The 14,532-nt window shown below is 43.8% G+C and overlaps 1 protein-coding gene across 1 annotated transcript in view; it reads right to left on the minus strand.

Moving 5' to 3' along the window:
* The window catches only part of LOC135517423 (transcriptional activator GLI3-like), a 135,077-nt gene that overhangs the window by 100,268 nt on the left and 20,277 nt on the right, over positions 1-14,532 (minus strand). Inside the window, 1 exon segment of the mRNA XM_064941688.1 lies at positions 7,469-7,642. Within this exon segment, the coding sequence (XP_064797760.1) occupies positions 7,469-7,601 (133 nt within the window). The 5' untranslated portion in view covers positions 7,602-7,642.

Genomic DNA, 14,532 nt, shown 5'->3' on the forward strand with positions numbered 1-14,532 from the left:
CGTAAGTGAAAATGTCTCCTATCCGTTTCTGAAATGAAACCTTATCTGGGCAGCACAAAGATGGCCAGGGACAGCGTATCTGTAAATGACTTTCCATCCCCGCTGTTAACCGGGAACTTTATTTCTGTCAGATGACATCCCCCTTCTATTTACCGTGGATCATTTAAATGGCTCCCTAAAAAGAAGGTGGCCCCTTACTCTTTCTCCTCTATCTCTCCCCTCTCTCTCTCTCTCTCTGTATCTCTCCCTCTCCTCTCCTTCCCTCTTTCAGAAGTTTTTTTTCTATTTTCAAAGCAGTCAACAGCTCCTTTTCTCTCCAAAACACTTTTGCCACGCTCTCCGTTTAGGTTAGGGATATCGCTGGTAACCTACTACACATAAGCAGAAAATTCCTTGCCCTTCAAGGCTTAACTTTTGGGCCTCTGAGACTCCTGCTCCTGCCCTTCCAAGCGTGACTGTTTAAAGGTCTCCAGTCCTTCCTTCATAAACTATTAGGTTCACAGACACCCTGCTACTTTAGGCCATGCATTCCACTACAATTTCCTAAACTAGCTCGCTAACTCAAACCCTCCCCTCTCACTCCAATTTTTCTTTAAAAAAATGTCTCTAATTTGTATCTCTACTTCCCCTCTCTCGCTCACTCTTTCCCTCTCTTCTAGCCTTCTCTTTCTCTCTCTCTCTCAATCCTCTTTGTCCCTCTCTTCCCTCGCTTTCCCTAATTCAGCAGCGTCCATAGCAAAAAAAGTCCAACGGACCAACCAACCAGAAACTTTTTTTCCCCTCTCTCTCTCTTCAATCAATAGGCCTTCCCCTCCCTTCTTCCCTCCCTTCGTTTTACTTTTTTTTATTATCAAATTATCCCATGACGACAGGATTTATTCAGCCAAAGAGCATGGACATCTTTTTTTGGAGGGACCAGGGAAGCAACAAAAGAATCAGGAGACTTTGTGGTCCACCTGCCTGGAGAATGATGAGAGTGGGGGGGGGGGTCTCCCCCATGCCTCCTCCCTGCCCTCCTAAATAACACCAATCACAGCATTGTTGTGGCCCAGTCGGTCCTTTTGAGCTGTCAGGCCAGGGGAGCGGGCGAGGACATGAATGGTACACAGGATGAAGCCACCATTTAGCCAACCATGTGGGAACGCTAGCTACAGCTAGCTCCCCTCCAATACTCCGTTACAGCACCAAGCAAGCTCTCTCAACTCAGACAAAACTTACAGGGAAGAAGAGGAAGAGAGATCAGAAGTGAGAGGAGTGCACGTCGACAGAAAAGAGAGTGGGATTTTTTTTTTTGAACGTGAGAGAGAGAGAGAGAGAGATAACAAAGAAGAGAAAGAAAGGAAGAAAGCCAGAGAAAGGACAAAAAGGAAGAAACAAAAGTTTTGCCAATTTTTTATTTCCACTGCTCAGATTTTGATTAAGTTAGGAAACTCCCCAGGACATATGTACACACCCTGTCACATACTGCAAGTGTATAACTACACTAAGCCCTTAGGGTTTTGACTGAATATAAGTACAGTATTTTTATCATAATTACAAACCACAACTAATTTACTTGTGTTATCTACTGAATATTTTTTATTTATTTATTTTTTTACTTTCTAATCTTTAGAAAGAAAAAAAGTTGTATCTGTCCTCTTTGTTCTTTGTGTTCTGGAATTAGATTCGGGAGAGTGGATAGTAACGTCATTTCAAATGAAAATTGGAGTCTTCTAATCAAATTATAACCTTCAGGTCTTGCCAACATTTGAATCAATTAAGTCCAAAACAGCTTTGACTCAAAGCCTATCAGGCAAGGTTTTCCAATAACTTATTTCCATATTCTTTAATGACAAACAAAACCAAAGCACTCAATCATGTTGTAATTGTATTGCAAAAGAAAACACTTCAGAGATGCCTAAAGCTAAACAGCCCATAAGTCCACCAATAACTGCCCCTTTTCACTTTTCCCCTTTTCAGTTCTAATAGCATGCTGTGGCGGAGGGGTGTCCTACAGGGTTTCCCCTGCGTGGGTTCAGGGGCCACTACTCCTCTGCAGCTTGACAGGGGAAATATTTGCCTGGGCCTTCCTGAGAAGAGCTAGCCACTGGGGTTCCACAGCTGCTCACAATTACCTTTTGTTTGTACGGGGAACGGGGACAGGGGGGATACAGGGGTTAAAGTTGACGGGGTGTAAGGTTACACCTGATAAGAGGTTATGAGTTCTGGGGCCACTTGGGGAATGTGCTGTCATTATAACCTGCACAAAGAATGTATAAGCTATCTTACGATTCTCAGCGATATGGATCTAGAAGAGTGCTTCACTCTTTCCCTGTGGATAACTCTCTCTGTGTGTGTGTGTGTGTGTGTGTGTGTGTGTGTGTGTGTGTGTGTGTGTGTGTGTGTGTGTGTGTGTGTGTGTGTGTGTGTGTGTGTGTGTGTGTGTGTGTGTGTGTGTGTGTGTGTGTGTGTGTGTGTGTGTGTGTGTGTGTGTGTGTGTGTGTGTGTGTGTGTGTGTGTGACTCCATCAGGTTTGGATGATTACGGGGAGCGAGCTTCCAAGACAAACCTTACAGCATTTAGTAATTGTCGAAGCTTTATAAAGAGAAATCTGCAATCACCAGAGCCAAATTACATCCATGCTTTTTCCACACCATAAAACTTTGTTTTCCCTCTTTCCCCCCTTTAATTAATAAAATAGTGTTGGCCATCTGGGAATGAGTAAGAGAGGGAGAGAGTTCACAAGATGCATCAGGATGTATTCCCTCTTACACACCACCCCACCCTGCTCAACTTCCTGCTATAACTGGCATATTGAGAGAGAGAGAGAGAGAGAGAGAGAGAGAGAGGCAGACTCTCGTAGTCATTAACCCTCTCATGGGGTGTTTGAAGTCTCCCGCCACGGACCTGGAAAGATAACATTTCACATCCTACAACTCAGACGGAAACCAAGGGTGACAGAGTGCTCTTTCTCTCTTTCTCTCTCTCTCTCTCTCTTTTTTTTTCTGCGGACACCCCTAACTCTACTCCACCTCCCGAACCTCCCCGAACTCTTCCAATCCTCGATCCCCCTCAACCCCCCCCCCAAAACTTCACTCTTACAGCTCAGGCTAATGAGCACAGCTGCAACTTAAGTCATGGTCATTTCTTCTCCGGGTTTGTTATGACTTGTGTCTGGCAGTCCCAGTCACTCCTGGAGAACAAGTTATCTTGTTATCTAATATTCTTCATTTCTGCAGCTGTGTCGTGAGTGAACGATGAAAATGTGAATGAGTCCACAGTCAAAACCTACCTCTCTTTTAGTGTGTCTTCAAGATGTTGCCTACAGTGCCTTCGGAAAGTATTCAGACCCCTTGACTTTTTCCACATTTTGTTACGTTACAGCCTTATTCTAAAATTGCTTAAATAAATCAAAATCCACAGCAATCTACGCAATATACCCCATAATGACAGAGCAAAAACTGGTTGTTAGAAATTTTTGCACATTTATTAAAAGTAAACAACAGAAACACCTTATTTACATGTATTCAGACACTTTGCTACGAGACACAAAATTGAGGTCAGGTGCATCCTGTTTCCATCGATCATCCTTGAGATGTTTCTACAACTTGATTGAAGTCCACCTGTGGTAAATTCAATTGATTGGACATGATTTGAAAAGGTACACACCTGTCTACATAAGGTCCCACAGTTGACAGTGCATGTCAGAGCAAAAACCATGCCATGAGGTCGAAGGAATTGTCCGTTGAGCTCCAAGACAGGATTGTGTCGAGGCACACATCTGCGGAAGTGTACCAAAACATTTCTGCAGCAATTAAAGGTCCCCAAGAACACAGTGGCCTCCATCATTCTTAAATGGAAGAAGTTTGGAACCACCAAGAATCTTCATAGAGCTGGCCGTCGGGCCAAACAGAGCAATCGGGGGAGAAGGGCCTTGGTCAGGGAGGTGACCAAAAATCAGATGGTCACTCTGGCAGAGCTCTACAGTTGATCTGTGGAGATGGGAGAACCTTCCAGAAGGACAACCATCTCTGCAGTACTCCACCAATCAGGGCTTTATGGTAGAGTGGCCAGACGGAAGCCACTCCTCAGTAAAAGACATATGACAGCGCACCTGGAGTTTGCCAAAATGGACTAAAGACTCTCAGACAATGAGAAACAAGGTTCACTTCATCTGATGAAACCAAGATTGAACTCTTTGGCCTGAATGACAAATGTCACGTCTGGAGGCAGTAGCGTGCCGTAGTTCTGGGGCCTGGGCCTTCAGTGAAGTCCTACACAGTCCCACCCGAATTAATCCACCTCTTATTACCATCATTATGATGCCATGGCTCTAGACACTATACATTTAGACAGAAACGCAGTATAACCAGGCGTTGCGTCACCTTGAAATTGACATTTTTATTCAGAGAATTGCAGGGGAAGAGTACAATACCTTTCCATTGTGCAGCGTCGTTGCCCTGCGCGCTTGTTCGTTGAGCTGTAGAAACACTCGGGTGTCCCCAAAAGTTTTCAAAAGCACCATTGTTTGTAAGTGCCCAACCGTACTTTGGTGTCTCGTTGCTGCCTTGGTTAGACAACTCAGGTTTGCAAAGCCAGTGTGGCTCCAAACACCAAATCGATCACTTGCAAATAATGGTCATTCCCAGCAGTACAGTTTGCAGTGCTTCTCGGAGCCAGTCTTTGTAGCGTCGGCTTTGTAGCGTCGGCGTCTACCTCTCCTGACAATGTTTTCTTGAAAAGTTTGTCTTGAGAATGGCGTTATAATTATATCCTCGACCAAATCGATATCTTCTCCCTCCGCCATTGTGGGTTGAAAAAACAGTTTAGTAGTACGCGAATTCATTTGTTGATCAATTTCAGTTTCCTAGTTCTGAGACCTGCCCATATAGGACCTGCCTCTCAATATTGGTAATCCAATCAAAAGACGTGCAGGCACTACGCCTGCTAGCTGGCTCCTGTGTAACACTGGAGCCAGCCAGCAGGCGTACAATAGCCAACTCTAAAGCTGATTGGTTGACACTAAATTTTAATTTCCATTCACTTTAAGCTACAAGCGCCCGCACTGTTGATTCTGAAGGCCCGAGGGCAGATTTTAGACCCCTGGCAACACATGATGGCTGAATATGATTGGATAAAATATCTAACATAAAGACCAGCCCTCCAAATCTCAACCTGGGGCTGGAAGCAGTGCAACCAAGAGGAACGCTATGAAATGAAGAGTGTAACTCTTACTCTGGGGAATAATTTAATACATATTTGTGGGAAAATATATTTAAAAAAAAAATTATATTCTGATGATGTTTAGGCCTGCAGAGAAGGCCTTGCTGGCCCTGACGGTCCACCACTGTCTGGAGGAAACCTGGCACCATCCCTATTTTTGTGTCTTTGGCTATGCCGGATTATGTGATATGACATGCTATTCTATAAAATTATTTCTCTGTAATTACTATCACCTGATTGAGTTAATCATGTAAATGTAATTAACTAGAGAGTCGGGCACCACGAAATAATATTTATAGAGCTGTTATCTTCCGAATAAACTCTTAAAGACCTAGTAATATTTTACATCCATAGCAGTCAACATTAATCTTCATCTTACTTCATTCTCATCTGAAAGTTGTAAATTCTTGGTTATCTGCAAGAACCCTGGCTAACAATTTGAATCAGCAATACAAAATTGGGTTTAATCATTTATTTACTAAATACCTAACTAATCACACATACACATAATTAAATCATAACTTGATTACAAATTACATCATAAAGGAAAACGTCCCTAGTGGGCAGAACAGATATGACAGCTTGTTACACAAAGGAAAAGGGCTGGGTTGAGTGAAAGAGCGGGAAGACAGGAACAAAGGCGAAGCTGTGCTATTGTAAATACAGTATCTTATGCATTCTAAATTACCGACCATTTGGAAAAGGAAAATGCAATAAATATTTACTCTGAGCTGCGCTTCAATAGGTTGGTGGTAGATGGAGGAAAAACCGAGTCCTCTGTCCTTTGAAGAATGTCTCTGGTTGTCAATTGGATACGTTGTAGTAACGTCATTGTGTGATAGACGGGATACTCTGTCCGTTCCTTCCTAACCAGCGTTTGCAGCTGCGGTCGCTAACTCAACAGCTAAGAGGTATCACTTCTGTAGTGAATAAGAGTTCGACGTTCATACCATTCGCAACCAAAGCTCACACTGATGTTGGCTTCGTTCTGTAGTTATTATCTGAACCATTCTGACATAGGACCGGCGTCCTCATATCCTTGGAACAGGAAGTTATGTTGTCGTCAAGGCTTTATATAGGAAGGGAGAGGAGGGTGTGTTTGAAAAGTGTTATAGCCCTTGTCCCTTCACAGAGGCGGGCCACTGAGTGAGCAGCCCTAACTTATGAAAACCCACATCTCACATTTTAGAAGCTAAAATCACATTTCATCCCATCACAAATAATTTCAAATTCAAACATTTCCATGTGAATCCGATAACTCTGATGTGTGGACTTTCCACTGTAGTTTATGTCATCTTATTATTGATGAGAATATCTCAGATGACAACCAAACTGACATCATATTCATTAAGTACAACTGCATATATTCAATTGTTCGGATTACCAGAATATAGTTCATTTCCCCACCACATTCTGACGTTCCCAGAATCTCTAAGTTAACCAAGGGTTTTGCAAATGTAACCTCAGTAGGGTAGAGAGGAAAAGGGGGAAGAGGTATTTATGACTGTCATAAACCTATCCCCCAGGCCAACGTCATGACACTATGGTGAAGCAGGGTAGTGTCAGCATCATGTTTTTCAGCGGCACGGACTGGGAGACTAGTCAGGATTGAGGGAAAGATGAACTGAGCAAAGTACAGAGAGATCCTTGTTGAAGACCTGCTCCAGAGTGCTCAGGACTTGTAGCGTCATACCCAATAAGACTCGAGGCTGTAATCGATGCCAAAGGTGCTTCAAGAAAGTACTGAGTAAAGGGTCTGAATACTTATGCAAATGTAATATTTCAGTATTGCAAAAATGTCTAAAAAACAGTTTTTGCTTTGACATTATGGGGTATTGTGTGTATATTGATGAGAAAAAAATAACAATTTTATCAATTTTAGAATAAGGTTGTAACCTAACAAAATGTGGAAAAGGTCAAGGGGTCTGAATACTTTTTGAAGGCACTGTATGTTGCATATGAATTAAATCTCCTACAGAAGAGCCTTGTTTTACACATGAGTATAACTGATATGCATTCAGAAAACACGTGTCTAAGCATGATCCACTCATGTCTTGCATTCCACTACAAACATCATTCTAAATGAAGAAACACCAATATTTCAACTTCATGACCAAAACATTCAACTCATTGTTAACTCCCTGTTTGGAGTGAGACAAAATTAGAAATAGACAAGAGAGAGTTAGAAGGAACCAGCGAGGAAGAGAACAAGAGAGAGGATCAGAGCGGGTAAGGAAGGGGGGATTAAGGTAAGTTAGACTCTTACCGTTTGACGTAGTGCTAGAGGCCACAGCCTTCTCGCTGATGTCGGCGCGCGCCGACGAGCCCTTGGTCGCCACGATGGTCTCCACCCTCTTCTTCTTCTCAGCTGCAGAACTGGCCTGGGACTGGGTTTCCATGACGACTGTTCATTCCTCAGCACGTCATGGAGACAGGACACCTGGGGAAGGGGGATGACAGAGAGAGAGGACAGGTAAGTACCCCAACCAAGAGGAGACCAATGATGTAGCGTCCCATTATGGTACACCATTAGCACACACTGTCTCATCACAGACTTTCTCCAGATACACTGGTCTCTCTGAGTGAGGATGGCCCAGTAAGTATCTATCATAGTTAAAAAAAAAAAAAAATAGAAAATAATAATTTTGTTGCTTTGTTTAAGCTTTAAACCAATGTTTTAACAAGATTAAAGATGAAGCATCAATGAATTGCTCAAAATGCTGATGATGGCACACTCTCGCTCAACAATAGAGCTGCGCCAGTGTGCCTCCACCTCTTGAGAAACTAACTGGGTTGAATTAAAGGCATGACATCTGAAAGCTTTGAAAAGAAAACAATCACATGGTACTGACATTCATGTCTGCTGACCTCTGACCTCTATACCATCAGGAAGTCCTCCCAGCCAATCCCATTTCGTCCCCAGCCACAGCGAAGGTCAATCCACCAGCTCCACTGTGTTTATTTTCCCTCATAATTGTTACGTTTGATCTTCCCACTGCCCTCTCAACGCACCCAACGGTCATATAGTATTCTTATAACTTTCCCCAAATTTACAGGTTTTACACAAATCCTGGAATAAGAGGAAAATCGGGGAATCCTTCAACTGGAATTTTGGTCCTTTTTCAACCCTACAAACAGGACAGCGAGCTAACTTCTCGTCTTACCCAACTGTGACAAAGTAAACTTCCAGTAACCAAGGGAATTCAGTTCTATATGTTTTATTTCAAAGTAAATTAGTTAAAGAAGTTGCTGTACAATAAGTTTTAGGTTATATCTTAGAGTACATGGAAGTGAAGGTTGTGGATAGGTACGTACTGAGAATTCCTCCTCTTTCCAGAGAGAAAGAAGTGACTAACCTTCAGGGGATACTACAGAGAAACATTCACAACCCCAAAAATGAAGGCTTGTCTGGGGGTCCTTTTGGGAATAATATGCTGCCAGGCAATTTCTCCTTCTCTCGAAGAATAAACGTTGTTTTGGTTAATTCTGTCTCTCCGTTTTAAAGAGGAGTTCAGCCAACAGTCTATAGTAGCACATCGTCTTAGTTCAGAACCTCGACTTGGGTCAAGTCTTCCCTGAATCTTAGCCATGGAGACAGTAACCAAACATGGTGCTAAACCACTTAAAACATGGGATCATTGAAATCCACTGCAAGCCCTTCTTTTCATGGGTGTCACGCACCGCAGAAATCTGAGGGGGCACAAAGGACGTGAGAATGACGGGGGTGGTCTGGAGGGGGCTATAAGTTTGCATTTTAAAACACCTGAAACAGCTTTTTCCTGCAATCTAGAGCCATAATAATTCTGTTTAATTCTGTTTACGTCTATTTTTCTGCATATCTAAGCATACCCTCTTGAACTGTCTGTATCGTCCTGACTGGTGGTTCTTTTTTTAAAGAAACAAAATATGCTTCTCTGCATCTCTTCAAAAATCTGGGTAAAACTTGATTGATAGCCTGAAAGGGCTTCTTGGTAGCTAGTTATATGGTTGGGAGATTGGGAACCTGTCTGGACTTGCTAAAGCCAGCTTCAAGTGGTTGGTATTGCAGATTGTTGTTTTTTGGTGTGTTTATTTATTTATTTTTTAATCTTTTTTTAAAAGATAAATCTGAGGGGGCACGTGCCCCCTATGGGCATGATGCCTCTGCTTCTTTTAGACCCCGAAACATGCCATCATTCAAGGATAATTGCTGGAAATATTTAGTCTATGCAACATTTTTCTTTCAAATAAAGACAAACATGCGTTTTGTTCATTTTTTGTCCAACCCTCCTGAAAAAACTCAGTCTGCCGTCCATTCCTAACTGACAACAACATCTGTAAGCAATCGTGGCGTTACCACCAAAAAAAAACAGCAATTACTCCCCGACCAATCAAAACAGAATTAAACAAGAGCTCTTCCTCTAATCACTCCCACATGAATACATGTGTACCATGTCACTCCAGACATTGTTTCACCCTTTCTACAACAGATCTCATCTCAAATCACTGGTATGCGTTTGATAGGATGAGTGTTTTAGTTTTGGGTTAGATTCAGAGATTTTTCTATTTTTGGGAGAACAACAAGTGTGTGTGTGTGTGTGTGTGTGTGTGTGTGTGTGTGTGTGTGTGTGTGTGTGTGTGTGTGTGTGTGTGTGTGTGTGTGTGTGTGTGTGTGTGTGTGTGTGTGTGTGTGTGTGTGTGTGTGTGTGTGTGAGAGAGAGAGAGAGTTTCTGAGCTCGCCATCGATTTAGTTCCTGGGTCGAGAGAGACAGCAAGCCGCTCAACCTCTTTCAGCGGCCCGCAACCATAGAAACTCAAACGTGAGGCGCCCCTCGACTGACAGTCCATCTCAGGCAGAGGGGAGATCAGACAATAGAGCCCCTGAGTCAGGTTTTTTCTGCCCCCCTTTAAATTACACGCTACACCGTTCGGACGATTGAACTTCTTGCAAAAGCGAAGAAGAAGAGAGAAAAAAAAAGAAGAAAAGAGAGAAGGGAAAGAAACTCCTCCCATCATAGACTGACCCTTGGCATGCCCGTGCTTTTGCCGGTGCGTGTCTGCATGCGCTCCCTTCCTTGTTTGAGCCCTCAAACCTCTCTGCCTCCTCCCAGGTGAGTCAGAGGAGAGGGGGAGGAAAAAGAGAGAAAGAAAAGGTTGGAAGACAGGAGGGGGGGGGGGAATGTTCCGATTCAGAAGAGGGAAATCTACTGGGGGAGGAGTGAGGGGTGAGGAGAAAGCAGGGGCATAAACATTCCATTGCTAGAGCAAATATTCACAGCTCCAGGCCACTCAAGCGTGGCTGACCGCCCTTTTGTGTTCCACGAGGCGGTCGGAGCGGTCCGTGGCTCCAGAGCGGCAATTAAAAGCGGGACCTTTTCACCCATAATCCCTCTGACCTGGACGCCACTGCTACATCCAATCGCCCCCGTCCTGCAGGTGTTCCTCTCTGTCTGTCTCTCTCTCTCCTTCTGTCTTGTTTTTCTTGAAAACCTCTCTTTTTCTACTTCTCGCTACCTTTTATCAGTGTCTTCACACGCAAGCCATGTAACTGATAGCTGATTTTGAACCCCCGAGTTGTGTTTTCTGACACATGCAGTACATGGGTTATCATCGGTGCCTAGAGTTTTTCCTATCACAGCTGGCCGGGGGAAACTCTGGGCCCCAGTTATGACCTAATCTAGTTATAACCATTATCGTTACTGAGTAAGTCATAAGTATGACACATTGTAAGTACATGGAGGGTGATTCCAATCTAGGCCAGGAAATGATAACGATATTTTCTATCCCGACGGTTTCTCTCAGGGAGGCACATAATATTATACAGTACTTCACAATACTGTATGTCGTCATGTACTGTAGGGCATCCACCCTGAACCTTAGCTGTTAGGGAATACACACTAATCTACTTACATGTCAATACCCACTGGGCACAAAAAGTCATTTTAACATCTCTTCCACATTGGATGAACATCATTTCTTTGAAATTATGCGGAAACGATGTTGATTCAACCAGTGTGTGTGTGCCCAGTGGGTAGAAAATCACATACTCCGCCACGTTTGCATGAGACATCACAAAAAAAATCACCAACATTTTACAGCGGCTGTATGATGTTTATTCTCTGTCTGTTTAACAGAAGGGTTTGGTCTTTGCTCGCTCAGTAAGCACCTTACAAAAGAAGGCATTATGAACCACGCATCGGTTGCAGTCGTTACCCAAAATAAAATGTAAATTTCATTTAATGTTTATTCCTTGAAATGACTGTCCCACACTCAATTAGTGAAGGGAGAATGAAAGGGTGTATTCTTTATTTGTGTGCCACCATAATCCTTTCCCACAGAAAGGGAGGCGATTAAACAGGTTTAAAATACCACAATTCAGACTGTTGGTAAGGGGAAAAAAACATTCTTATTTTATAAGCACATTAAGCAAATCAATTTAACATAAATTATACGCTTTGGTGACAAAGGCTCGGAGTTGAAAGTCATCTGCAAATGGTGCACATCAAAGTCAAACACCGAAATAAACTTTTGCCTTTGATCAAAAAAGAGAATCTGTGTTTTCTCTTCACACCGGGTTAAACAACAAGCCACAAACATTGCTTTTGAAAAATCCTTTAATTTTTGTAACTGCTTAAGGAGAACATTATCGAAGAAATCAAACTAGTCACAATCTACTGCTGTCCTGAATTTACATAGTATGGAAACTTCTATAAACTCAGATAATATTTGTGAGAAAAATGCTGAGGGTGTACTTCCAAATTGGGGGGTGGGGGGAGCAGCACGGTGCCGGGGATCCCTGGGGGGGGGGGCAGTGCTGCAGCATTCATCATCATTACATCAGCGACCACCGAGATCCTTTTATCTGACGCTCATTGACACAAACACACTACAGCACAGAGATAGAGAGGGGGAGGGGGAGATGGAGGAATAATGTAGGATAAATAGAGAGAGGGATGAACAGGGTTAAAGATGAGGTTGAGAAAAAGAGAAAGAATGGAAAACGAGAGGAATATGAGAGAGGAAAAAAGTAACAGGCATCGTTCCATCAATGGAGGAAAAGGTTCGATCCAGAAAGAGTGAGGAGGTGCACGCACATCAAATCAAATGTTATTTGTCACATACAACCCGAATACAACAGGTGTAGTAGACCTTACAGTGAAATGCCTACTTACAAGCTCTTAACCAACAATGCAGTTTTAAGAAAAATAAGTGTTAAGAAAGTATTTACAAAAAAAAAGTAAAAAATAAATACAAATTTTAAAAAAGAAGAAGAATAACAAATAATTAAAGAGCAACAACGAAATAACATTAGCGAGGCTATATTCAGTGGGTACCGGTACAGAGTCAATGTGCGAGGGCACAGGTTACTCGAGGTAATTGAGGTAATATGTACATGTAGGTAGAGGTAAAGTGACAGCAGCGTAAAAATGCAAATACTCTGGGTAGCCATTTGATTAGCTGTTCAAGAGTCTTATGGCTTGGGGGTAGAAGCTGTTAAGAAGCCTTTTGGACCTAGACTTGGCACTCCGGTACCGCTTGCCGTGCGGTAGCAGAGAGAACAGTCTATGACTTGGGTGGCTGGAGTCTTTAGAAATTTTTAGGGCCTTCCTCTGACACGGTCTGATATAGAGGTCCTGGATGTCAGGAAGCTTGGCCCCTGTGATGTACTGGGCCGTACGCACTACACTCTGTAGTGCCTTGCGGTCGGAGGCCGAGCAGTTGCCATACCAGGCGGTGATGCTCTCGATGGTGCAGCTGTAGAACTTTTTGAGGATCTGAGGACCCATGCCAAATCTTTACGGTCTCCTGAGGAGGAATAGGCGTTGTCGTGCCCTCTTCACGACTGTCTTGGAGTGTTTGGACCATGATAGTTCGTTGGTGATGTGTACACCAAGGAACTTGAAGCTCTCAACCTGCTCCACTGCAGCCCCGTCGATGAGAATGGGGGTCGTGCTCTGCCCTCCTTTTCCTGTAGTCCACCATCATCTCCTTTGTCTTGATCACGTTGAGGGAGAGGGTGCTATCCTCTCCCTCATCGTGAACAAGACAAAGGAGATCCATGAGTGTGTGTGTGTGTGTGTGTGTGTGTGTGTGTGTGTGTGTGTGTGTGTGTGTGTGTGTGTGTGTGTTTGCACTCTGTGCAGCTATGCCAACAACATTAAGAGCTCAAGCACAGCTGGAATAACTAAAACACTGTGGGGTGAGGAGGTAGTGGGTATAACCAGAAACCCTCTGCAAGGGGCCTGGGCCCCCATGTACTCGCTTTGGAGAGGAACGGGGGGGGGGGTGGTTGAAGGATAGGGCTCTGGTCAAAAGTAGTGCACTATATAAGGAATAGTGTGCCATTCGGGAGGCAAGCCCGAGAGAAACAGCTGAGAGGTGGAGCGGTTAGCAAACCTCAAGTGTGACCAAATGGTCAGAGGTTGGCGGTTCAATCCCCAAGTCAATCCCCACATTGAAGAGACTAGAGAGACGTTCACAATTACAAGCTCAATGGTGTCATTGAGTGAATAGCACATACTTAGGTCGCCATGCTGTGTGCAACACTGCACTGATGGGGATATGGGGATGCCCTTGGCCCTATGGGAGGGGAACGGGAAGAGGGATTCTCTGCTGGATGGAGGATTTGGGTGGTGGGTCCCATTCAAAAGGGATGAGACTTAACATTGTGCCCAGATGGCACTTAGTCTGGCCTACAGCTGATGGGGGATCGTCCCCTGAAGTAAGGGCCATTTAGTAGCAATTAGTTACGCCTCACCACACACACACACACTCGCACACACACATGCCATTCAACTTGTTCAGTCTAGCCCTTTCTCACCCTTTTGTGTTCAGTGACATGGTCGGGCTGTTTAAACTCTAAGTCGTTCACACGTTTAGATATTGTTCTGTCAGAGTGGGCGACACCACACCTTGACATCTGAACTGTTTGTGGAGCAATGAGTTCTAGATGAAGTGAATAATGAACCAGACCTGAAATGGAGGGGTGAAATAGCTATGATTCCCGTCTGTTACCCTTCAAAGAAGTCCACAAACATCTACCCGTCTCCGACAGGTACACCTCTGGAGGAATCATTTCAACAAAACTGGGGCTTTTTGTCCGAAGTACCAAATCCATGCGGTTATTTGGGAGTGGGGAGGTGCGACAGCAAAGCACGTTGGTTTAAATGTTGTTGTCAAGGACAAACAGTGCAACAACGCAGCCCATCGGTGGCTTTCGGCGGAGCTAATGCGATTATGCTCGTCGAGTGCCTCCGTCTCCCAGACCTCTCTACTTAAGATGCTTTGGAGGACTGGCGAGGGACCGTGTGTCGTTTCACACAGCGACGAGCTGAGTGCATCTTACATTCC

Source organism: Oncorhynchus masou, chromosome 28 (assembly GCF_036934945.1).
Source record: "Oncorhynchus masou masou isolate Uvic2021 chromosome 28, UVic_Omas_1.1, whole genome shotgun sequence".
NCBI classification, from domain to species: Eukaryota; Metazoa; Chordata; class Actinopteri; order Salmoniformes; family Salmonidae; genus Oncorhynchus; species Oncorhynchus masou.